The sequence below is a fragment of the Lissotriton vulgaris genome, chromosome 2_2 (genome assembly GCF_964263255.1).
Source record: "Lissotriton vulgaris chromosome 2_2, aLisVul1.2, whole genome shotgun sequence".
NCBI classification, from domain to species: domain Eukaryota; kingdom Metazoa; phylum Chordata; class Amphibia; order Caudata; family Salamandridae; genus Lissotriton; species Lissotriton vulgaris.
The window spans coordinates 98,686,166-98,712,508 of NC_141688.1; the positions used below are offsets into that span (position 1 = coordinate 98,686,166).

The 26,343-nt window shown below is 45.2% G+C and overlaps 1 protein-coding gene across 1 annotated transcript in view; it reads right to left on the reverse strand.

The window, feature by feature from the left end:
• Positions 1 to 24,677, reverse strand: part of LOC147729083 (Krueppel-like factor 13) — a 229,791-nt gene extending 205,114 nt beyond the window's left edge. Inside the window, exon 1 of the mRNA XM_086959366.1 lies at positions 23,937 to 24,677. Coding sequence (XP_086815492.1) covers positions 23,937 to 24,495 — 559 coding nt within the window. The 5' untranslated portion in view covers positions 24,496 to 24,677. The remainder of the gene's footprint in view (positions 1 to 23,936) is intronic.
• Positions 24,678 to 26,343: the final 1,666 nt, after the last annotated feature.

Sequence of the window (26,343 nt, forward strand, 5' to 3'; positions counted from 1 at the left end):
TACTGTTGTAGAGGTCATGGTTTACTTTGATTCTTTGTGTTCCATTATGAAGGAAGGAATCAAACCAGTTTAAAACTGGGCCCGATAACACCATCCTTTTTTGAAGCAGTTCAATCATGATATCATGTTTGATTGTGTCAAATGCCAAGGAGACATCAATCAGTATCAACAAGCACGGTTCCTTGTGGTCACAAAGTCTTACTTCATCATCAACAATGTGTGTTAGTGTATTTTCTGTACTGTGACCAGATTTGAAGCTCGATTGGTATTGGTCCTTGAGCTGAAACTGTTTGATGTGCTTGCAGAGTTGCGTGTGTACGAATTTCTCAAATAGTTTAGCTAGAGTCATGATACTGCAGCAAGGTCGGACGTTGTTAGGGTCGGATAAATCCGAGTTTTACTTTTTAGGGATGGGGGCAACTTGTCCTATCTTGACACAATCTGAAATTGTGCCCTAGACGAGATTCATGGACAATCTTAGACTAGAGGGGGGAAATGGAACTTGCATGCTCTTTAAAGAACTTGGTAGACATAGGATCGTTGTAATAATTTCAGGGTTTTAATGCAGTGCGGTTGTTCAGGCACTCTGCATCATTTGGAAGTACAAAGGAATTCCAAGATGCACCATTTTTTGGAGAAAAATCCGGTGAGCCAGCAAGAGGTGGATTCTCAGGAAGAAGTTGTGTGGAGGAAGTGGACAGAGACTGATGATGCATGTCTGTTAAGGAAAGTTGCAGTTCTAGTTCAACCTTTTTTTTATTTCCAATGAAGTGAGCGTTGCTTGACGGAGTGGTTCGTTTGTTGTTTGATGATTTCGAATAGTTTTTAAGGTCTGTTTTTGGCATTGTCAAGTTGTGGCCTAAAGTGATCTGTTTTGGGACTATGGATATGTTTGTTACACGCATTCCTTGTTCTCCTTAGCTGTTTGAGATTTATTGTAGTTGAGGAGTTTCTCCAAGTTCACCTTTACGATCCTTAACTTACGTCGTTCCTCGTTAAGGGAGCCATTTAACCAAGGTTCTGAATGTTTGATAGGAATCCTTTTTAGCTGCACTGGAGCAAATGATTCAAATATGTCTGTCATGGAATGAAGGTAGTGTTCAGTGAGGTCAGCCAGATTTCTCAAGTTGGGGTGGTTGTGGCAGAAGATTATTACACAAGTTTGTCAGATCATTTATGTTGATGTTCCTCAGATCTCTAGACTATTTTTTGAACTTACGAGGTTGTTCTTGTCTAATCAACACCCTTTACAATATGAGAAAGGAGATTAGCCATGGTCTGACCAGTCACAAGGTGCTGTGGCATTCACTTGTATGACGTTCTCTTCAGCTATGATTAGGTCTAGTGGGGAACCTTTGGTATGTGCCAATCACAGCACCGAGACCGCCCTCATCGCCGCCACCGATGACATCCGAGCCCTGATGGACAAGGGAGAAACAGCGGCCCTCATCCTCCTAGACCTCTCAGCGGCATTCGACACGGTCTGCCACCGCACCCTAGTACGGCGCCTCAGCAACATCGGAATCCAGGACAAGGCGCTGGAATGGATCATCTCCTTCCTCGACGGAAGAACACAGAGAGTCCGCCTACCACCGTACAAGTCAGAGGCCTCCGAAGTCATCTGCGGCGTCCCTCAAGGATCATCTCTGAGCCCCACCCTCTTCAACGTCTACATGAGCCCCCTCGCGGCCATCGTACGCAAACACAACCTCAGCATAATCTCCTACGCCGACGACACCCAGCTGATCCTCTCCCTGACCAACGACCCCACCGCCGCCAGAGCCAACCTGCACGAAGGGATGAAAGAGGTAGCCGAGTGGATGACGACCAGCCGCCTGAAACTGAACTCGGACAAGACGGAGGTCGTCATCCTGGGCTCCTCACCCTCCGCCTGGGACGACTCCTGGTGGCCTCCCGCCCTGGGCACCGCACCCAAACCGACAGACCATGCACGCAACCTAGGCTTCATCCTGGACTCCTCCCTCTCCATGACCAGGCAAGTCAACAACGTCTCCTCGGCGTGCTTCAACATCCTACGCATGCTACGGAAGATCTTCTGGTGGATCCCCACCGAGACCAGGAAGACCGTCACCCAGGCCCTCGTCACCAGCCGACTGGACTACGGCAACGCCCTCTACGCCGGTACCACCGCCAAGCTCCAGAAGAGACTCCAGCGGATCCAGAACGCCTCAGCCAGACTCATCCTCGACATCCCACGAACCAGCCACATCTCCGGACATCTGAGAGACCTTCACTGGCTCCCCGTCAACAAAAGAATCACCTTCCGCCTCCTCACCCACGCACACAAAGCCCTACACGACCAAGGCCCGAGCTACCTCAACAGCCGAGTCAACTTCTACGCTCCCAAACGCCACCTCCGATCAGCCAACCACGCCCTCGCCGCCGTCCCCCGCATCCGAAGAGCGACTACAGGAGGAAGGTCCTTCTCCTACCTGGCCGCCAAGACCTGGAACTCCCTCTCTCCCGACCTGCGCCTGACCCAAGACCACCTCTCCTTCAGGAAGAAGCTGAAGACCTGGCTGTTCGAGCAGTAGCGCCCCCCCCCCCCCCCCCCCCCAGCGCCTTGAGACCCTACGGGTATGTAGCACGCTTTACAAGTGTCATTGATTGATTGATTGTAGGTCTGTTGCGTGATTGGGTGATGCTAAAATCAGAGAGAAAAGCCTTGAAAGTGCAAATTAATGAATATTTTTGCCCAGTCTTTCATCATCCTAATCTTGTAAAAAGGGTTCATTTGGGTAGAAATCAATTCTTATTATTAAAGAGAACCCCTATCAATAATGTTACATTTTTAATCCTGAATTTGTGCTTTTCTAGACCAAGGACTCTTAAACTATACTGCCTACCAGTGTGGATGAAGTGACTCCTACACCTTGTAGTTCTTTGTCTAGTGTAACATTTCCTACACACTGATTTACACTTGTATGATTGTCTCTGTGCAAAGTGTATGTGATTTAAAGTGCTTTGACACCTTACACTGGTATGAGTGGCACTATAAAACAAAATGATTCTGAGAGAGTGGTTATGGAAACTTGAGGGGCACTGTTAAATGCTCGTAGTGAGGGGATCCATGACAGAGGTGGTCACTGAGGGGCGCCAACAAACATTGTTGCACAGGGTGCCACCAATGCTGAAGCAGGCCCTGGATCCCACAAAAGCAAACAATTTCATCCTTAGGCCCTCATCACAACATTATGTGGGAGAAAATAAGGTGTGTTTGCTCTTCAAATTTGCAGCATGAAAAAATGTCCTCAAATCATGGGAGCAAATAGTGCTCATATGCTGTTTGCGCACATGGGGGTGGGGAATAAAATGTACTTTTGGATGTATTTTGCTGCAAATTACACAACAGCTAACATTCACATCCCGAGCTAACGCAATTGGAGGGTCTGTCTTGTCCCTAATATACATCTATGTTACATCAAACACAGTTACATGTTGCGATCAGTATTTAAGACAAATCAAAAAATATGCTCTAATACTACACTTTTAAAACTAAAAACAAATATTTTTACGAGTAAAGCTAAAATGACAATGTATACTTGACTAATGATTTTACCTACAAAAATGTACACGCAAACAAAAGAGACCGACAGAATGAAGAAAATTGTCATCTTTTTCCTCTTTTAAATGTAGCAAAACTACTTTACGAGATATAACGTATAGCAAATATGTAAAACTTAGGCGAATCAGTGACAGCGCCGATCCTTTGGAGGTTTTACTGCTGATGACACAGTGCTGGTGGTTGAACAGTAGATCGCCATTGTTATGTGCTATGGTCATGCTGCTAATGTCCTTATTAGTTCAAGCCCACTCTGACATTTTCTAATAATTGTACCGAATGCAGCCAGAGGTCGAGCCTTTCCAACCCCTCTACAAGTAAGGGATGCCTCAGTGCCCAATTATGCATTGAACACATCCTGGAAAAGAATTACAGGATTGTTCTGTTTCAAGTGAGAATAATCTCCAGTACGCTGGCTACAGAGTTTAAGCCAGATAATATTCTGTAATTGACCAAGGACTTTAGGTTCATAATGGCCCTTTTCAAAAGTGTGGTCATTAATTAATGCATTCTAAGATGCTAGGCAATGCCCCTAATTTCAAGGGACTCCTAGGCAAATTTTTAGATGACAGGTTTAATTCTGAAAAAGTGGTTAAGGGTTGCAGGAATCTCAGCAGGAATCTCAGCAGCTATGTGCAGTGTACTAGAGTACACACTGTAGTAACGAAACTCGAGGGGGGAGGGGTCCCCCCCCCCTGCAAGGCACGTGGAGGGCCCCCCTCCGGACTCAATCAAGAGATCTCTGGCCAGAATACTACGCTGTGGGGCCCCTCGGAGCTTGGGCCCCCAACGCACCGAGGAGGATGCGGGGCCTGTGATACGCCACTGATAGTACATAAGTGGAAATCCTGTCTGCGACGTGTAGGATCCAAGCTGAAACATTAACAATGCAGCCATAATCTTATTAGATGCGAACACATACCTGAAAATATGCAGAACAGATTGCGACTGTGCCGGACTATATTATGTTATGTTATAAGCATTTATAGAGCGCACGTACACTGACCGGTTTGAGGCTAGAATACAGAAACATACCACACTGCACACAGTTCACTCGTACGCCTGCTTGAAAAGCCAAGTTTTCAAAATCTGTCTAAGTCTGCCATAGCAGGGGTCGTCCTAATTTCTAGTGACAGGGAGCTGAAGATTGTTGTATTTAGCCTGTCTCTTTTCTGCCTGTGGGATTTCATTGTCATTCACATGATGTCACCACTAGAACCTTTGGTGACATCATGGAGTGTTTGGGGCTTAGCCTGGTGACAACTGGCAGTTGGAACCAGGCAGGCTGAGTGGCAACCTGGTCACTCCTGGTGGGTCTTCGCTATAACTTATTTTCTTACCATCTTGAAGACTTGATCTTACAATCTATCTTGAAATAAACAACCTAAATAATACCAGGCTCCAGGCTCCTATTTACAACAAAGATTCTGGGGCGAGTATAGAGAACATAGAGCCATTGAGCCTCTTCTTTTTAAAGAAGGGAATGGTAAGAAGATTTAGGTGGGTGGGTCTCAGATTGCGGGTGGGTGATATTTTTGGATGCGGGCAGAGATGAAGGATGGATGAACTGTTGCCATACAGGGTTTTTAAAATGATGCAGCCAGACTTAAATATAGAGTGTTTTAGCGGCAGCCAGTGTAATTTCTTCATCAAGGGGATGATGTGGCATTTTCTGGGTTTTGATAAATCAGCCTGGCTACCTGGTTATGTGCCAGTTATAACCTGCAGTTGAGGCCCTCTGGAAGATCCAGTAAAGGGGAGTTTGCATAGTCTATCCTTGATATCACGAATGCAATAATGACCTGGATGAGGGCCAGGGCTGGACTGGGAACCGAAACCGGCCCTGGCAAACTGCTCGGCCGGCCCCCCTTGTTGGGCTAAGTGGGTACAGAAGAGTTGTTTGGAAGGGCAGGTTTTGGCTGATTTTGTTACAGGTGGCCGATATTCCAGGCACCCGATAACAAGAACGGACACATAGGGGCCCAAAACCGGCCCCAACATTGGCGGCACACCAGGGAAACATCCAGAGGCCGCAACGGCCAATTCGGCCCTGATGAGGGCTTCAAAGATAAAAAACATACCTATCTTTCTTATTTTGAGCAGCTGCAAGAAGCAAGACAGTTTCCTGGACAGATTGTTGTAAATGAGAATCCCAAGGCTCTTCCCTGACCACTTGGGCTGGGGAGGAGTGCCCATTGCTACTGGTCAAAAAGTAGGATTCTACATTTCAAGTTTGCTGCTAGTTAAGACAATTTTCGTCTTGTCAGAGTTTAGTTTGAGCTGATTACGGTTCACCAATCACGGATGAATAGAAATGTATTTTGAAAAGCAGCTTTGGATTCTGGCGAGGTATCGATGGCAAGGAGCAATTGCATATCGTCTGCATAGTTATATATCATAACCTTCATCTTTTTCAAGGAGTGTATGAGGGGGCGTATGTACAGATTGAAGAGGAGTGGGGACAAAGAGGACACCTCTGGCACTCCTCAGGTAAGCTGGACCTTGGGAGAACAGAAAGGAGATAAGCGGACCAACTGACGGCAATTATCTACAGTAAAAGCTTACAGAATAGACACACCCTTCGGACATTGTATTCAGGTGTGAGAAGAAGATAAGCGTCCTACACAAGCTACAGCAAGCAATTTTGTTTCAGTCTTAATCACTGCAGCTGTCTAACACAGTTCCCCTACTTTACTATACACATAAATCCAACAACCAATTGCCGACTTCTGTTTAGCTGTGTGGTAGCTGGATACTTCACACTTTTCCAAGGATGAATAAGGTTACAGCTTAATTGCATTTTTCTCACAACAAGAACTTTGATTCAGGAGACTCTTTTTTATGTTTTTCGCTTATTTTCATTAGATTTTTTTAAGTCGGATTGCGCACTTCATGCTATACTAAAGAAAATAAGAATAATAGAAGTAAATATAGTGTTGTTAATTTGCTGGTATTGTACTGGCAACGTTGTATCATAAATACCTTCAGCCATTTAAAATGCATATAGGTTCAAGGGAACGGTGGCATGGTTATATAGACTGGTTCATTCAGTAATTCTTGCATATAGGGAAAGTTTACCTCAAAATGGATGGCTACTAACCTTCAGATCCAAATGTGAAGATAACTGTGAAGTTTTAAACACCTGCAAAGCGCATACAGTTGTTTAATCCTTAAAAATAGGAGAATCCAGAATAAGGATGGAACAAATATAGAGGGAGTGCAAAATAGAAATGTATTAATGTTGGACTTGGCCCTTTTGGCAGGTTCACCCTGAAACTTTTTGCATTTGCCTAGCCTGTTTCTGTAACCTGGTGTTGGTGATTTTAGGCCTCTGCGCACTTTTTCACTGTGGTCAAGTGTACAGTGCGTGCGTGTGGTGAGAGTGGCCTGTCCTCCCTTAGGAATGCATGGGGATATGTGTGTCCAAGGTAGTTCCTGATGTGTGGGGAGTGCAGGGTCGGGTTTGGTAGGTGTGAACTCGTGAGATTAAATGCTGCGCGATGATGTGTGCAGATTTTTTAGGTTTCGCCTATTATCATTCGCTTGCGAATGTAATAGGCGAAAATTCAAGTGCTCCATCGACTCGTCAAACCACTGCGGTTTTTCCACAGTGCATGTGAGTCACGTGACCACAAAAGCGGGTCACGTGACCACACAAGCACACGCATCTCCCCAGGCTCTCCCGCCCCCATCCGGCTTCCCTCCGCGCATCTCCCTAATGCCACACTTCTCCTCCCCTCGCTCGCATTCCCGCCCCCCCCCACCACCAGGCTCTTTTCTAAACATCTTCGCACAATCAATATGTGCCATTGCTTACACGTCAGCCATGCTTGAAACGTTAACACCATCACGTCTACAGATAAGGAAACAAAATTGAATGTGCACGAATTATTTTTGCAATGTACACACTCCAATGTCAATGAAATTAAAAGTACCACCGAATTCAGTAAAGGTAAGGTCCGGTAGTTTAGGTATTGGGTTTGTCGAACACTGATCATTTAAGCATTCTATCCAAAAATAGAAAAGCAGTTGTCATTGACAAACTGAAAGAAAAAACACCAAGCGTGTTCTCGTTTCAATGGACGAGATCACGCTTTCCTTTCCTAAAATGGCCGCCACACTCGTGGCGTTTCTCTTTCCGAAATATGGTCTAATTTCACCCACGAGCGGTCACTCTAGAATTTAGTGACAGTCGCCTGTAACTCGATGAACGCGAGCGTAACAAAAATAACATAGAGCTGTAGCGTGAGTTTATACATTTCAGTAGGACCTCTAAACGTAAACATTAAGTTCACATCACTACAAACCTACCTACTTCATTGTTGAAGGCGGAGACTACCATCAACGGGCACCCTTTCCCTAAAAATGCGGCTATGGGATTAGAAACTGAACGAGCATTAAAGTGGCCGTTCAACCCCCTTTTAGCAACTTTATAGAGCAAAATGGCCTTGCTCACCAAATGTGATCAAACCTTTTAAGATGTTGAGGGTGTTTATCAAAAACAGTAACGAAATTATGGATTTCCAGAGAATTCGTGACGATTCTTGCAAAAATATATTATTATTTAAGCGATATTCTAAATGTTATCACTTGAACAATATGTATACGAGGTTGATATCTGTGAATGCCTATTTTTTGTTACTTTGAATTTGCTAAACCTGATTTTTGCTCGAGCTTTCTCTTTTAAGATGGCCTCATTACCGGAGCCCTGTAGAGGGCGGATCCGCCAACTAGGCCAATAAGTCCTTCTTCTGTTGTTATCGCTGCTTCCTACGGTGAGAGAGCAGGGCCTCGGCTGCTTGGTGCTGCGCCATAGCCGACCGGTATACACCTAAGAGCGAGTTGTCTATACATGTGCTTGCGTAAAGCAGGCTTAGTAGGGCGTTTAGTATCCTCCTCTGCTTCTTAAACGGCCCGTGGAGTCCACTGTAAGTCTAGGCCGAGCTCGCAAGGCAGTTCTTGACGCGCTTTGACCTCGCAAGATTGCATTTGGAAAGTTGGAGCTATTGGTTTTGTAAATGACATTTTATATTTATATATTGTTATTGACAATGCCAATAACGATATATAAATATAAAATGTCATTTACAAAACCAATAGCTCCAACTTTCCAAATGCGAAACCTATTGGCAACGCCAGTGCTTGTTCTGTCTAGTGGAGAAGTGCAACTTCTAGAAGTTGGCATGTCTGTGCAGTATGTGCAGTCAATGCCTTATTTCAACGAAGCAGAGACAACTATAGTGTGTAAAAAGATATGGATGACGTCCAGCAGGGCTATATCACTAAACTCTCGAAGTTTAACTACAAATATAAAATGTGGAAGGGCCAGGGGATCTAGATAGGTGGTGTGCAAAGTTTGTGTAATTTGATTTTCCCTAATTATGTAGACGTTTGGAAATGTATGCAAAATTATGTGAAATGCAAATCCATCAATTTTGAACACAAGGATGCATTTGTGCTAAAAAATAGTACCAAAAAACAAAAGCACTACAGAAAGCAGCTCTAGTTTTGATTTTTTGTGTGTTCACAATAGAAGTTTACCGAAAATGGCATCGGCGGTAAAAAAAAAAATTACCATGATTGCCGGGTAACTATGTGAGTGGCGTATTTTCAGGAATTTTCTGTAACAATTGTAACATTACATTTCCACAATTAAACACATTATGCCAACGTAATGTCAATGTCAATCAGTCTTAATCTTGATTTACAGCACTTAAAAAATATTGCCAAATGAGAAGAATTCCTAAGGCCAAATTTATTCCAGTTAGCTTGGGAAATGCCAGATTCTATTGCCAATGCAAAGGAAACAATTTTTTGGGGGAGTTTTTTCACTTTTAAATGATAAAGAATTCCCTAAAACCACGCCACCAGTGCTTGAAAATTGTCTGATAAAAGAGAGGAATTCTTTTTAGATGTTAAGGATAGAATGTATCCTATTGGAAAAATAAGAACGTCTTGCATGTTTAGTCTTCTTATATTGCCATAATGAAACTTCATAACAGGTTAACATGGAGGGATTCTAATTATATCTCCATTCACTTTCAGAATTATTAGAGCTACTTTTTTTTGCTGTTTAAGATCTTCGCTGTACCCCAGAGCAAGATTGATTTTGGTTTGCTGGTGGACAAATCTGAGTGGTGCCAGGATGTTAAAGGTACTAGACATTGAGGTGTAGAAGAACCTTGATGTCTGGTTCGATATACCATTAGCTGATGGAAATGTTTTCGATTGTTAATATTAGGTACTAATATGGAGCAAGGTCATCCGTAGTGAAAAGGTGTCAGTTACACATAGATTTGTTTGCAATAGAGGATGACTTACTACAGTAGATATAATTTATTTGACTCATTAGAAGATAGTGATCTCACCAAGTCAAAGTGAAATTTGTAACGATTTGTTTCTGGTCCAATCATCAAATCTACGCTGTGACTAGCTGTTTGGTTACATATTGGTACATATAACAGTATACAAGCAGGGAGGATAGCTAAGAAGGTTAAAGCTCCTGGGGGCAATCCATGTTCAAATCTCCTTAAACCTATGGGAATGAGTTAGAAAATTGAAAATCAGTTAGTACCTGGTTGTGATCTTTGAGAAACATAGAAGGACGGCCAGTAGCAAAAGAAGCATTTTAGGTGGCGGTGTCATGGTGGGAAACTTAATAGGGAGAGGGTGTGGAACCTGAGCATGGACTATACAATTTGCTGCAGCTGACAGCCATTCAACATTAAAAGTGATGATGATCTTTGTTTCCTGACACTTGTTCTCTTTCTCTGGAAAGAAAAGTGACTCTTTTGCCATCCCCTGCTGAGCTATGGTTTTAAAGCATGCGAAGAACAGCCTAGAGCTGACCTCTGGCTGCAGGACCTGTGCAGGATTCTATTTCATTTGTTGTCACTGACCGCCACTGCACATATAAAGCACTGAACAGCCCCAGTGCTTTGTTCCCTTGTGCACTGTGTAAAACTTGCAACGTGCAGCGAGTCTTTAGCTTCTACCACCCCTCCCCCCCAAAGCCATGCTGTCTAAGTATGTGAAGAATTGGACTGGACATGAGTGGTTACTCTATTCTATTAATCACCACTGGAAGCCACCTGCTACAAGATACCCATAAATACTGGTGAGCTACATCAACAAAATAAAATGTGTGGGCATGATGCATGTGAAGTGGTTAATGCAGATTGCCTTTGTGCAATCTGGCACACGGGCAGTCACTGGTGGACTAGATACTCTGAATAAAAGAACAGAGCTCTAACCTATATCTGAAGATAACCCTAAAATCTCTGAAAGGCGGTAGGCCATGAAAATTTCCTCAGGAAATGAAAGGGATTTTTTGAAGTATTATGACTCCAACCTTTCTTGATACATCAGGGGTAACATAGATAAACATACCTCAATGGAGGGGGACTTTCAGGAGAATAATGAGGGGAATAAGACACGTAAACATAGAACTTAAGTGGCAAGGAGACTTGTTAGAAATGTGTTCATCAAATAATCCGAACAAAATAGAAACTGTGATTATTTGACTAGTTTTACTACAAGGTTGACTTTTAAACCTCTGAAGCTTAAGATGGTATATGTGTGTTCACGAGTGTAAATGTTGGTTTCTCTGGCAATGTACATACATCTCAACTAGATCGTTTATAAAGACCTTTTTTTTTTATTTTCCACTGATGGTAAAATTATTAACAATTGCTGACATTTCTGTCATAATTTGTGCTTTATCAGCTAATAAATCCACGGGGTTATTTTACAGAGTGTTTTACCCATTCCTCTAGTTCAGACTAAAGTTAAGAGTTTTGTTTAGGCTTAGTGTTTGAGTGTGGAGCAGGTTTATGTTAAGGTAAGTAATGACTTAGATGTAGGATTAGGTGCAGTGTTACGGGTAAGGTCCAAAATTAGGCATAGAGTTAGGGTTTCTTTTAAGGCAGGGTTAAGATTTAGGCTTTTTCTTAGGGCTAGGTTTAGGGTGCGAATTAGCCTTCGCTGCAATAGTAGGGTAGGGGTTAGATTTAGGCTACGGTTAAGATATTGGTTAGCTTTAGGGTTTGGATAAGGCTACGGTAAGTAGTAGATTTAGGTTTAAGATCAGCTTTAGTTTTAGTGTAAAGTTTAATTTTAAGTGTGGCGTTGGAATTCGGCTTAGGTAAGGTTATGGTTTGACCTTAACCTTAGGGTTAGTTTTAGAGTGTGGGATAGACTTAGTATTTTGAATGGCATGAAAATTGAGCATTCCCTGCATCTTGCAATAACACACTTCTTTCTTTTCCTATATATCCCACTCCTTTGCTTCTTTCTCTCTTTGTCAACTCAAGTATTTATTTTCTTTTGTCTCCTCCTTATCTCCTCTCCCTGTCCCTCTATTAATATCTTTGACTATCTTACACTATCTCCCTTCTCAGTTTTTTAAGTGAAAATGGCCACTTTACTCTGCTTTCTTCTCTTCTTATCTTTCTTCCTTGTGCCTTTGCAATACTCGCTGCTTATTGCTGTATTAGGTCATTGGTCTTACGCACTAATGTTACCTACGTTTCTTTCTTTTTGCCCTCACTTTTTATCTCCTAAATTTTCATTCTCTGCTCTGCAGATGGAGACATTTCCAGTGATCACTCTTGCTGGACACTGTCAACATGTTTCTACATCAAAGTGTTCTTCCCATGTAGATAGAGCCACTTTATTGTAAAAACTCTACCGTCTACTCTAAGTAGTCAATCATGTGTGGCAGATTTTCAGATGTAGAGTTTTAAACTCCACCAGCACAGACAAATCTGGCAAACAAAATAAAAAAAATGATGCTGGATCTCTTTTGCTCTTAGCCAGCTAATACTGTTTAAGGAGGTTATGTCAGGTAAGTGACTGCAAGGTAAAGTGACATGACCAGGCAACGCAATGTTGGATGTTGGCCAATAACGAGCGTCTCGTTCCACGTTTGCAAAACAACAGCATGTATTGAAGGCTTATCATATGCGCTTAAGATGGTTTTTGTCAAGTTTGCACTTGTTTAGAATTAGATCTTATAAGTCCCTCAGTGTCTGCACCCGGTGCTTCTTTTCTCCCTTTATTAGCCAGATAATATGATGAACCAAGCATGTCTAGCACTTCCTTGAGGGGAAGCAGCACAGGTCAGATGCTCCTTCCAGTAAAGAATTTTTTAAAGCATTACCTACATTTCTGTACTGCAGGAATTCCCCCACAAAGTTTACTTTGCATTTTCTTTTTTATGCTGGGAGCAAGCATGTCACGAGCCTTCAACATTCACACACTACACAACAATCTTGATGACTATTTCCACAGTTGTTCTCAAAAAAAGGACAGGCATAACTCTGGGAGTAGCAATGATGGCGTTTCCATTGAGTGATGCTCAATTAATTTTAAGGATAATTAGGTTAATTATTGCCATAATTGTAAGAAAGTGAATTATTGTTATGGGTGGGTCATTGCCCGCCTCATGAAATAATAACACTCCTCGTTAGAGGTAACCCTAAAAGTCACTGAATTAACCTGATCTCAACGGAGCACACACAGGCTTAACTTAGAGAAATGTGTAAACTACTTAAGCAGTACTAAACCAGTAAAAAAGTCAATTAATATGCAATATATTCCAAGAACACCAAATAAACACAACATATGTTCATACTAAGTAGACAGCTCAAAACAATGAGCAAGACAGAAGTTCAAAAGAATGGCTTTCTGATTCAGAAGAACCCTTCCAATGAAAGAATCTTGGTAGATATGCTAAACACTCTGTACCTCAACTTAGGGCCAATGGACTAATCATTCAGTCAATCAATCAGGGAATTAGAAGCGCACTACTCACCCGTGAGGTTCTCAAGGCGCTAAGAGGGGAGATGGTCAGCAGTTCCGCATCAGTCGAAGAGCTAAGTCTTCAGAGCCTTACTGAGGTGTTCATGGAGGGGGCACGTCGGATGTCGGTGGGGAGCTCGTTCCATGTCTTGGCTGCGATGTAGGAGAAAGATCTTCCCCCTGCACTGGCTCTGTGGATGCGCAAGGTTTCGGAGAGGAGGAGGTTGGTGCAGCGGAGCCTTCGTTTGGGCACGTGGAGGGTGATTCTGTCATTGAGGTATTGGAGTCCAGTGTTGTGTAGGCATTTGTAGGCGTAGGTGAGTATCTTGAAGGTGACACTTTTCTCGATGGGGAGCCAGTGGAGCTTGCGTAGGTGTTGGCTGATGTGTTTGTGTCGAGGGACCCCGAGGACGAGTCTGGCGGCGGTGTTCTGTATTGTCTGGAGCTTGCGGAGTAGGGATTTGTTGATGCCGGCGTAGAGGGCATGTCAGTAGTTCAGCCTGTTGGTGATGAGTGCTTGGGTGATTGTCTTCCTTGCCTCGGGGTGGATTCATTTGAAGGTCTTACGGAGGGTGTTGAACAGCTGGAGGTGACGGCATTGGCCTGTCGATTCATGGCGAGGGAGGAGTCGAGTATGATGCTGAGGTTCTTGGCATGGTCTGTGGGGGTCAGGGCTGCCGAGGGTGGTGGTCCACCAAGTGTTGTTCCACACCGAAGGGGTGGTTCCAGGGACTAGGCTTCTGGCTTCTCTGAGTTGCGTTTTAGGCAGCTGTTGTTCATCCAGGCTGTGACATCCTGCATTCCTTCCTGGAAATTAAGTCTGGTGATGGTGGGGTCCTTGGTGAGAGAGAGGATGAGCTTGGTCTTGTCGGCCTAGGAGACTAGGCTGAGGCCATGCGTCATGTAGTCTGGCTGTGAGTGTGCGGTGGGAGATGGTGTTGATAGCTGCTGACAGGTTGAGTAAAATCAGGGCTATGGTGTGGCCTTGGTCAAGGAGGGCGCGGATGTCCACAGTAGTGGCAAATAGGGCGATCTCGGTGCTGTGGTTACTTCGGAATCTGGATAGGGAAGGGTCGAGGATGGTGTTGTCTTCGACTACACCCAATGATGTCAACCCTGTAACAATTATGGTAAAACCAGAGATAAAGCATTACCATTAGTAAAATACAGACATTGCTAACCTTAAAACAGCAATCAGGAAATTAGAATCCCAAGGTTCCAACTAAAGACAGCGGAAGACATGGTCCAGTGTGAAACACACAGAAGTAGGTAATATTACCAGATGGAAAGGAGGTAACATCCACCTGCACACTCTTTATCTGCCTCCATGCCAATTGTGGAAACCTGCGACAAAGGACTTGCGTCAAATTGAGACCTTATTCAAATGGATAACAGTGTGTCCGGCTGTAGGTATCAACCAATTAACAGAGGGGATGGGAATCTGAACACCAGGCCACACTTGTGCAATAATATAATGGGGTAAAGAAACCTCTTCCATAGCAAAATAGGATTCAATTGCCAAAGACCAATCATTGATAAGGACCAGACTTTAACTGCTCACTTTAGATGCTGTCTACCCAGTCCTTTAAATGGGTGTTCATGGTGCAGTCAGTTATAATGTTATATTATCACAAGTTATTAGGCTAAATAGGACCATCCAGCATGGGTCTGTTCCATCTCAATGGAGGCAAAACCCTTCTGGCTGCCAAAAATAAAACACATCTGAGCCCCTGAAAGTGATTGTCAAGCTCTTGTCCGTCTAATCAAATGTCTTTGAGGGGAAGAGAAAGAGCTACAAGTAGGGGTATACTGTGCAGCGAAGGGAGACATTAGAGTCATATAGTAGGCATTATGTAAATGAGGTTGGCTGGAGAGTCGTGAAGGTTGTAGGAAGGTGCTGGGGCCTAACGAGAGGGCTGTAAAAGTTAAGTGGGGTTCATGGAAATATATAGAGGCTTTGGGGAAAACTGAGGGCGAGTGGAGAAATACAGAGGGTGTGGGCGGGCCCATTATATGTGTTAGACCTGGCATCCTTGGCTTAGTTTCCCCCTATCGTTTTGCCTCTACCTCCTGTATTTTTGATGCTGTGCCGGATTTCGTTTTTCCTGGTTTAGATGCTTTGGAAACTCTGCTACTGCTGATCAGTGTCAGAGTGTAAGTGCTCCCTGTGTAAATTGGTATTGTGATTGGATATACATGATTGGCATATTTGTATCACCAAGAAGTCCCTAGTAAAGTGCACTGGGTGTGCCAGGGCTGGTGATGACAAATGCAACTAGTGGGACTGCAGCACTGATTGTGCAACCCACATGAGTAGCCCTAAAATGGTGTCTCAGGCCTGCCACCACAGTGCCTGTGTGCAGTCTGTGAACTGCCATGTCCTCCTGGTCAGTGTCCCCACTGACCAGGCCTAATCCTTCCCTTTCTGTGCACATTGGTCACCCCTATGCAAGGCCCAAGGTACCCCCTTGGGCAGGGTGCAGTGTATGTGAAAGGTAGAGCATGTACTTGTGCAGGTGACATGCTCTGGCAGTGAATTACTACTATTTTCGTTTTTCACTGCTGCAATGCTATCTTGCTCAATAGGCTATCATGGGGGGTGCTGGCTACAGTGGCTACCAGCATATCTTCCCATAAGACCAAGATAGGACATAAATGTCTGGTATCCCTGAACTCAAAATTTAATAACACATCTGTTAGGAAAGGTGGTTTTTAACTCCTGTGTTTGAGAATAGCACTTTTAGAAAGTTGTTGTTCGCTTGTCAGACCTTTCTGTTTGCCTTGGCCTGTTTGTGAATTGACTGTCTGGTTTGAGAGTGACAGGGGCTGGGGATTCCCCAGGTGGCTGGCTGAGTCAGCCCTAGACTGAATGACTGCATTTGCAACTTGAGTGGTGGGAGGAGATAGCACCTGGGCCTGAATAGGGCTGTGCCTGCCTTCCACAATGCTGGTTCCACCTCCTGCTTGGGAGGCTGACGACCCTGCCCCTCACTCTGAAAGGAAAGGAGAAGCCCGGAAAACAAAGTGCTCAAGGAACACCCAGAACTGGTTCAGCCCGGGCTCAGAGCCCTCCTGCACAAAGAGAACAAAGACTTTTTAGGGGTATAAGTACAGTACCCCTGACAACAGAAAATTAGATCATCCTGGAATCAAGAAGGAACCTCTGCCAAGGAGAAAGCTGAAACTGAAGAAGGAAGACTGTCCTGCTGTTGCTCTGCTGGACTGACCTGCTGTTGCCTTACTGCCAAGGAGAGGGGAAGGACTTTGCTTGGTGCTGTGTCCCCTTGCTTGAAGGAATCTCCAAGGGCCTTAGATGAGCTGGCTCCCTGTTTTGAAGTCCCAGGAACAAAAGGACTCCACCCCCAGCTTCCCTGAGCTCTTCTGAGAGAGCTCTGTCCTTCCTGGATTGCTTGGCCCATGTGTGGTGCCTCTGGAAGTTGTACCTGTGTTGGGGAGCTGGAAATCAAGCTTTTAAAGACTTTGCTACAGAAAATTTATCGCAATCTCGGCCGAGCGAGAAAATTCCCACCGCTACGAAGACCGAGATCGTCGCAGCGCCTGTCGCCGCGCCTGTCACCGCTGCCTGAAGACGTTGCACCCTTCGTTAGCGGGAAGATTTCCGCTGCTGAGAACATCGTCCCAGAGCCTGTCATCGCTGGGTGAAATCATCGCATCACGTCGCTGCGGGTATCGTCACAGAGCCATCACATCGAGGAGCTGCGAGTGATAGATCGCTGCTGGACCGCGCATCGTCGCCCGGGAGATCGTCGCAACACCCGAGAATCATCGCATCGTGCCTTTGCGGGAGAAAACTTCCTACAGAACCTACGCACCGGAATCCATACAAGTGGCCTTCCTCCCCATACAGACCGGATTCGTCGCAACACGCTGGCTGCTGCAGTGGGGCTGTCGCTAACGCCTCCCCATGGTCTCAGGAGCAACGCATCGCTTGTTTTTCACCGCTACAGCTTCTGTGCTTGGAACTTTTTATCGCTAAAAAAGGTACTGTGGCAAAAACATGACGCAACTATGAATAATTTTATCGCTACCCATAAGAATTCTTTTGCAACCATATTCTTGAACTGTGTATGTTGGTTTTTTGTCGTTTTAGTCTTGTGAAGTTTAGGTTAAATACCTTTATTTTTCTAAACTGTTGGGGAGTAAGTTTGTGGTGTTTTCACTGCGTTACTGTGAGTTTTGTTACAAATACTTTACACATTGCTTTTGATAAAAGCTTTGACTGCTCGTGCCAAGCTACCAAGGGTTATCTCAGAGGTTTCCTCCTTACCCTGACTAGAAGCAAGGGTCCCTATTTGGACAGTGGTACCTACCTCTGCCAACTAAAGACCCCCAGTTCTAATAATGTTGTAGTTGATAGCCAAGCATCATAAGCAATTGGGCATTGATCAGGATATATTAGGGCTGCATGCAAGCCCTAAGGTTGCCATATAAGAGACATTGGCAAATTATGGGAACACACAGGAAGTTGATTATAAGCCATGGGGTTACACAGAGCTGGCTGAAGAGAAAGAAATGGATGCCAAGGAGAAAACATGTGGAGGCCATAAGGGAAGCCATAGGAGAGGAGGAGCAGAGAGGGAGACACGCTGGATTCAAATGGTACTGTAAACTTCTACAAAATATAGGAAAGTCATATTTTATATTAGTATCAATGTATACAACCTTGCTAGAGCACACTTGAAGGCTGTATACCCCCGATTGGCCTGTTGACATAAGTGAGTACATCTAAAATGCAGGAGGCTTCAGTGAAATAGTGGAGGCTTTTTAGGTAAGGCAGGTCTGTCTGTTGTATTTTATGAAATCATTAAAGATACACCAATAGAGTGGCAAGGGTCAGGCCCTACCAGCGACTGCTTGTATTAATAATGATAGGGATGGACTATGTCTCATGCTTGCTAAGCATGAATGCTCATTGAGTCAACTACGCGAAAACGCACTTTAACAAAGTTGAACTTCGTATTTCGCTTTGCTGCAAGTAATACCTTCTGATGCACAAGGAAAAAAGGCATCCTTTACATACACTGCGAGCGGTCACATGCCTTCTTGGTGTGGAGATATAATCATCTATAGGGTTGCAAATTTACCATGGGTGTCATATACCATAAGGATGTTGTGCACTCTAATGGATGCTACACATGGTCAACATAATTATATTTTACTGCTTTGAGACATAAATGACAAAGCTAATGGTCAAGACTGTAGCGGCGTTAAGCACACATTTTGGAATTCGTGACTCATTATCTCTCTTGTGTCACATCACAGTTATTTACTTTGGTTAGACCATCTGGTACATCGTACGAACATTCTGGGCTTTGGAACACACGATCGGACTTGCAAACTCACATTCATCTACATTGGACTTAACTATCTCGTCATTCCCAAATTGCCTTGAAAAAGTCTGAGTACAGACAAAACATGTGTCGGTTAAATCGTGTGCTGGGAATCCTTAAGAAATCAATTAAAATACAAAGAACTATCAACTAATGACGTTCTTGGACTATTTTTAATGCTCTGCATATTATCTGTCTCATTGGATTGTCCTCATATGCTTAGGAATATATTGAAATCTAGATTGTATTTAGCATTTATGCAGGGGTCTCCAAACCGGTCCATGGAGACCCCTGTAGTTGTGGAACACTGCTTTTGGGTTGGTGTACATAGTAATAGGTGTGCTGTAACAGCTTTTTTTTTCTTGTGTATTGATATGCATGTCACCTTGTAACGTGCTGATTGCACCTCTAGGTAGTAGATGTTCTAAGATACTTTAGCACCCCGCTACAATTATAGCGATCAAATTATTCACGCTCATTACTGTTATAGACACGTTATTCTAACTGATGTGTGGTTCTTTCCCTCATAGGGAACACTACTACCTGCTGATGCATTTTAACTAAATGGTAAGTACATACATACATAGATGCACTGCAACACACTTGCCTTCACATACTAATCTACTCACGCCTTGCAACAACTAAAACTGAAGGTAAAGATTGCCACAATACCTCATATGACCGCACATTTACTTTCACACCACGGTTTTATACCCAACACCTTATCGACCAAGCACATCATGTAACGGTTGAGGGGGAGCACTAAAGAGACGGCTGGGTTCTCGGATCCCTTGGACTCATTAACACCAGCATCACTCCATGTTGTTCACGGTACCTTCTCTCGCACCTCTGGGAACCAAAAGGAAGGGAGAGTAGGCATCCCCCAGTGCAAAACACTCACAGCCATCCCTAATCCTACACCATCCTACGCATCATCCTCATTTGAGTATCACTGGATATCTGAGACAGCACCATATGGACTATCCGTTAGTATGATCACCCATTCCTTTAGTGGTTTTACCCTGTCTTAGACTCACTCACGCCAATCACACTCGGAGACCTAGGGCCTTTCATTAGATCTCAGCGGACGGGTTACTCCATCATGAGGGATAGCCACTCCTCTGTAATATAAATCCCCCCGGGCATAATGGGATTTATTTTTCGGCAGATGGGGTATCCATCACCGTTGCGACTTAGTCACTCGTTCGCCAAGATCTAAATGCGATCCATAGATTTATCACTCAATAATCAACTGTACCATACTGTTTTCTCATAAAATCTCCCCGATATCTCAATAATCAGCGCGCACCATTCACTGATCCATTGCCTAAGGACTCCCTCAGGCCTATATTGATACCCAATGCATGTACCTACTTTATTCCCAAAATACGCCCTTGCTCATTCAACCATGGCTTTGTACACAACAGTTAACATCACACGACAGGTCCTCCCTCAAACCTCAATCCCATCAAACGTGTCTTTCTGAAATGTTACTGATGTCAATAAATTAATAAAAGTTATTGGAAGGTTCGTGGGGGGCACTCCGGATATATTCAAACTAATACTACTATTCTAAAGGTGCTGTGACTGATGAGGGTTGTCAGTCCTGGAATCATAAGAGTTTAGATCAACCAAAGGGTCAATCCAGTCACGCACTGTTCACTTTGGTTGATCTAAACTCCAATAAATTAATAAAGACATATGTCCATTACAGATTCCACAAGTTATTCACACATTTTGGGAATGTTATTTGGGCACAGTTCGACAGATTTTTTCTATAAATGACTACATGTGTTTTGTGAACCCGCACACTCAGAATCCTGGGTCAGCCAAAAACATATGCACACAACTGGATTGGGATTATTTTAAATGCTGTAATAGAGGCTTTAGTTTCTTCCTCTTCTCTGGTTTGGTGGTTAAACAGACTAATGTATCCATTGAAGAGACCTGCACTTGACCTCATGGTCACAGGTCAAAATCTTGGTAGACTCACTCAGCCTATAATCCTCTTCAGGTTGAAGAAATGAAATCTACTGAGTTGACTAATAGTAAACATCTGTTATTCAGTGTGACAATACCCTACTGGGCGAATTAGTACTTTAAAATATATATGTTATGCTGCCAAAACCCCTAAGGCCAGATTCACCTGTACAGCTGACACAGGGCCAACAGGAAAAAAGTAATGCCATATTCCAAGATCAGTTGCAAAAGAAACAATTAATGGACGGAATGCTGGACAATGCAAGCATTCAGCCCCAGTCACAAGAATCTGGGTTAAATCCATCATTCTTTTGCTCAGCCCACCACCCCAGTTTGGACCCAGCCATATGCAAATCAGTCTTGACCCTGTTCCTTGCGGGAACATTCCAGCCCGAACTACAAAGCCAGGTCCTCCCTGGAATGGAAACAAGCATCCTGGGACTGGTTTCAGGGCATCACCAGGGTAGCTTGAATCCAGTGGTGTAGTGAGCACGAGACCCACGTCTGGGCATACCCTTCTCACTTAGGGCGACAAATGCAAAAGAAACAATTGATGGACGGAATGGAACGGGTATGCCCAAAAGGTGGGTCCCGTGCTCTCCATGCCACTGGAGTCAAGCTATCCTGGCTGAAGAGGGGTGAAGCCCAGTAACCAGTGTTAGGATGCTTGTTTCCAGGCTTCTAAGAACTCCCACTTTTGACTTAAAAGATTAGTGGCTGTGGTACCCAGGTCACAATACCTAGATCAGGAAAATGTCTGCGCCCAGCAGGTGTGCAGGATAAAGAGGCAGAGGAAACTGGAGGTCATCATCAGAGATTCCGAGTTTCCTAGCAGCAGGGGAGGCCTGTCTGGAGTCCTGCCCACGGGGTGAAGTCACAGTGCCAGTCGAGTTCGGTATACTACCTCACTGGACTGCATAACACACAGCTTTCCTCCTGCAGATAAGAGGACCCTTTGGAGTTGACAGAGGGCATTTGCCTCAAGCACCCCACCTGTGGCGTGCAGCCTGCACCCCGTGACTTCCCACCACTGCTCGTGTACCCGCTCCTGCCTAACCATTCACTAGCATTGTAACTCCTCCATGCATCTCCCACTTCTCTTTAAGCCCTGTGTCTCCCTAGTCCGCTTTCATCACTTGTGCTACCCTGCCTGTATCTCATGTCTCCCTACCTGTGCCTCTGCCCCTTTGCTGGCCTGCTCATACTCCTGTGCAACCCATGCTACGCTGTTCCTCCAGTGCCACGTGTACCTCTAGAGTCCCCCATTTCTCCTTTGCCACCTGCGCCTCCCATCCCCCTCCACTGTGTCTCGAGCTTCTGCGCCTCTCATGCTCCCTGGGTTCCCATGCCCCGCGTGGCGCCTGTGGTTCCTGCATTTCTCATACCACTGTGTGCTTCTCGTTACAAACCCCTAGCTCCGGTGCTAGACTGAGGTAGGTGAATGACGTCTGTAGACGGTCTGTAGCACCAACCTCAGCCTACTTTCTGGAATCTTGAAGGAAAGATAAGCAAAGGCACATGGTTTGAGGCGAATTATTTCTGATCCAAATCTTGTCTGGCAGTCCAGATTTCTGAGTAATGGAGCAAAACTGGGAGGGTTTGAGATTCCGGAGTGCTGGAGCAAATGTCAGCATGTCTAAAGGATTACTCCGTAATGGTGCAAATCAAGCATGCATTTATTTTTTAGGGAACGACTGGGAAAATCTGAACTTGCAGCAAAGATTACAGAAAGAGGGGGTAAATCTATTAATTAAGGATTACTGAAGAACTGGGCAAAGATGAACGTGCACCAAGAATTACTAAGTGATGTGCAAATTGAAAAATGCATTACGGATTAAAAAGTGATGGGGCAAATCGGATTTCGGGGTAAAACTCATCCTCAAGACTTAAGATTAATGATGCAAATCCAAGCACACATTAAAAGTATTTCTGTAAATACCAGCACACACCGATTATGGCTGAGTGGCGGTGCACATTTGGGTATGTACTGGAAATTAGTGAATGAGAGTATGAATATGAACTTGCACTAATGGTTACTAAATTATGTGGCAACTCTTAATGTGCACTAGAATCACTGAGTGTTAAACTGAAAACACACTAATGATAAGTGATGGTTCAAAGATGCCCGTGCGCCCAAGACTTTTCAGTGATGCTGCAGATCAGTGCCAGCACTCGATATTTCTATGTACATATCTGAACACACACTCGAGACTGAACAGTGGTGTAAATCGAAACGTAGGAAGGTTTACTGAGTGATGGGCTCATATAAACACAGACTGAGAACTACTAAGCAATGGGGCAATGTAAAAATGCAGTAAGGATAAATATGGCAAAATGCATCTCTTCACATACATTCCCGTGTAAGGTGTGCACTGGCATAATCATGGTAATTATTGAAATGTTAAAAACACTCTTTATGCAATGTTGGCCATCCCTAGAGTAACTCTGGAGCAAAATGCCGGTACTGGTTTATACACTGTGGACATTCTTGGCACAATTGTGCATACTCAAGGTGCTTGCATTGGCATATTGTAGGTAATTGTTGGTGTTATAAAAGTGTACTCTGGTGTAATTTTATCTTATATGTACAAATAATGTTAAGATGCCATGTCTTTCTTTTGTAATACGCATTGCACTGGGGGAGCTATTCATGACACCGATACTGGCTTTAGGTGTAGGGGAGTGAATCACCCTGATTTTATGGGTACTTTGACACGGTGCTTATCCTACTCTGAAGGGGCTGGGCGTGCTGGCAGGAACCCCTGCTTTGGATAATAAGAGAGTGTAGCAGGTCTGCTTGCTCCCTTTGGCTGTATTTCTGGCACGCAATCGTGGCACTGAGGTTAACGCTGTCTTCTGGGCGCGGCAGAGAGCAGTGGTATGGGAGGGGCGAAGGGGGCTTATGGGCTGGCGGGTACTGGGTGTCTAGTGGCCATTTACTTTGTTAAGCTGCGGCCCCTTATGTTTATTAACCCTGGATCACTGAGCAGAGATCATCCTATTAATTGTAATACCGATGATTCCATAATACTATAAAACCGACGTGCAAGGTGGGCGCGGCCCTGAGGACAAATCTTGCAGTGTTCAAAGTTTCAATATATTCCTCCACTGCAGGCTCGTGCTGGGTTTATGAGAAACAGATGTGCTCTTCCTGTGGACAGGGTGTGAGAGAGCGAGAAGTGAGTGCCAGCCCCCCTCACGCTGCGCCCGCCCGGACTGACCTGTGTGCGTCCTCAGATGAGCCTTCAGGTGCGAGGACTTGCCGTACACCTTGCCGCAGCCGGGGTCCGGGCACTTGTGCTTCTTCTGGGGCATCTCCGGGTCGCTCCGGTCCCTCCTATGCTTGGTGTTGAGTCCTTCTGGGTGCCCTGCGTCCGCGGCGGTCACGGGGAGGTAGCTGGGCGGCGTGGGACATCGCGTCGGTCCGCCGGGCTCCCCTCCCCCCGCCGAACCGGGGCTGTGCTGGTTCAGGTCTGCCAGGATGCTGGCCACGTCCAGCAGGGAGGCAGTGTCCCCGGCAGCTTCTCCCGTGGGCAGGGCGAAGGGATTCCCAGGTCTGGGGTCCGAGGGCGGCGGGAGGATAACTCTGGGAAGGGCGTGGGACGGTGCGAGTGCCCCAGGCGTGGGAGCTGCCGGCAGGGCTGGGGCCGCACCTGGTCTGAGGGCCAGAGGGTGCGCCCGGGGACTCGGGGAAGCGTCCCCCCTCGGGCTGTGCAGGATCACACGGCTGGACATGGACACCAGGCACTCGGCTGCAAAGTGGTCCACAAGGGCGGCCATCCCCAGAAAGCCCGGTCCCCCTTACTAAAAGGCGCCGGTTTTCCCGGTCGGGTGCCGCACGGGGCACCTTTACCCCAGAGCTCACACCCGCCCAGCCTCCCCCTGAACAGCCATGTGTTGCCCGGCGAGGAGCATCCCAGCCCGGGGAGGTGTGACTGCAGCCGGCTGCCCTGTGCTTACATAAGCAGTGACAGAGGGAGCACGTTCGAGTCTCGCCCTCGCGCGGGGGTGTGGTCTGCGGGAGTGCCTGATGCTGCTGCTGACTGTGCCTGGGAGCCACATCCTGGGCTGGGCCCACGTACAGTGCACAGTGCGCTGCCAGCTGCGAAGAGCACAGCGAGGCGCCCCGGGCTGCTGCCCGCTCAGGCACAGCACACGCCTGCTTCGGCATGACGAGGTGGCTCCCGCTGATGCAGGACACACTTTGCATCGCGTGCCGCAGAGCGCAGCTGTTTGTGTCACGTGGCCCGGCATGCCTCACTTCAGTGACACACCTTCCTCTCAGTGTCCGGGAAGTCATGAAGCCTTTCTATAAATGATGTAGAACAACTCGCACCCTGAAGAACGCTCTCATTTCAAAAATATCATGGACGAGCTACAGAAAAGAGGCACGCAGCGGCTTCATTGGAAATGTAATCAGTAGGGGCACAAATAAGTGAGCACAAACAATGACCCTACCAGGGGCGTAGGAGACACTTTCTTTCTATTGTGCGGGGGGGGGGGGGGGGGGGGGGGGGGAGGGATGATGGTGAGGGGGGGAGGGGGTAGGGTTGGGTGAGATGGAGGACATCAATTTGGAATTTCCAGTGACCCTATACAAATTGCCCATGGTCAAAGAGCCCTAATAAATCTAATATAATCGCAGCATGTCGTCACAGTTTGCAAGTATGATTTATTTTACATTCATAAAGTAATTGGACTAAAAGTGAAAAAACATGTTTTTGAATCGTACATCTTCATGCACCAAGAAAACAAAGGTGGGACGGGAAAAAAAGAAAGAATAAACTGAAAGCTCTTTGCAACATTCCTAAACCTCAAAATGCAACTGCACTAATGTTGGAGTGTATTGGATACAGGCACACAGAGCTTTAAGAGGAGAGAATTGTCCACTTTGTAAAAGTCTCTATTTCAAACAACAAGGGACCCCAATAGTATCAGCGAGGGACCTCGGGGAACTTATTAAACAAACACAACAATGGTCCCAGGCAAGGAGACAAAGAATAGTAGAAAAATAAATATAGACTCAGTCAGTTCTATATTGCCGAAGACATGCCCAGCCGGACAGAGGTCTCCAAAGTATTTACTTGAATAAGAGTTTTGAAACACAAAATGACACCTTCAACAATTCACGTGCGTGGGGCACAAGCCTGTACCCAACCACGACGATACATAGACACAGACAACACACAAAAGGGCTTGCAAGGCAAGAGCGGCAATCTCTGTAGAATTCCAGTTATACAGAGAGATTCTTATAGGTACCATTACATAGCATTGTATATTAATTCTTTTCACAGGTATATGGTACTCAAAAGGTCGACGACGTTTCGGACCCCCTACTAAATGATGGGGTCCATCATCAGGACAAAACAATAGTTGCCTTAGAATATAAGCCTCTTTAGCCTAAGGAGGAAGAAGGGGAGAACAAACATATATTTAGTTTAACCAATCACATAACATAATCATAAGGAATATGGTGACATTGTGTTGCGGTTATACTAAAAATCGCTTATTTCCGGAGCGGAGACAGCGAGTGATATTTACATTAAAGTGTTCGCAGGCATGCGACTGAGTGACTGAAAACATACTTTCGGTGACTGTTGGTGACAGGCGTACAACTATGATGCCCGA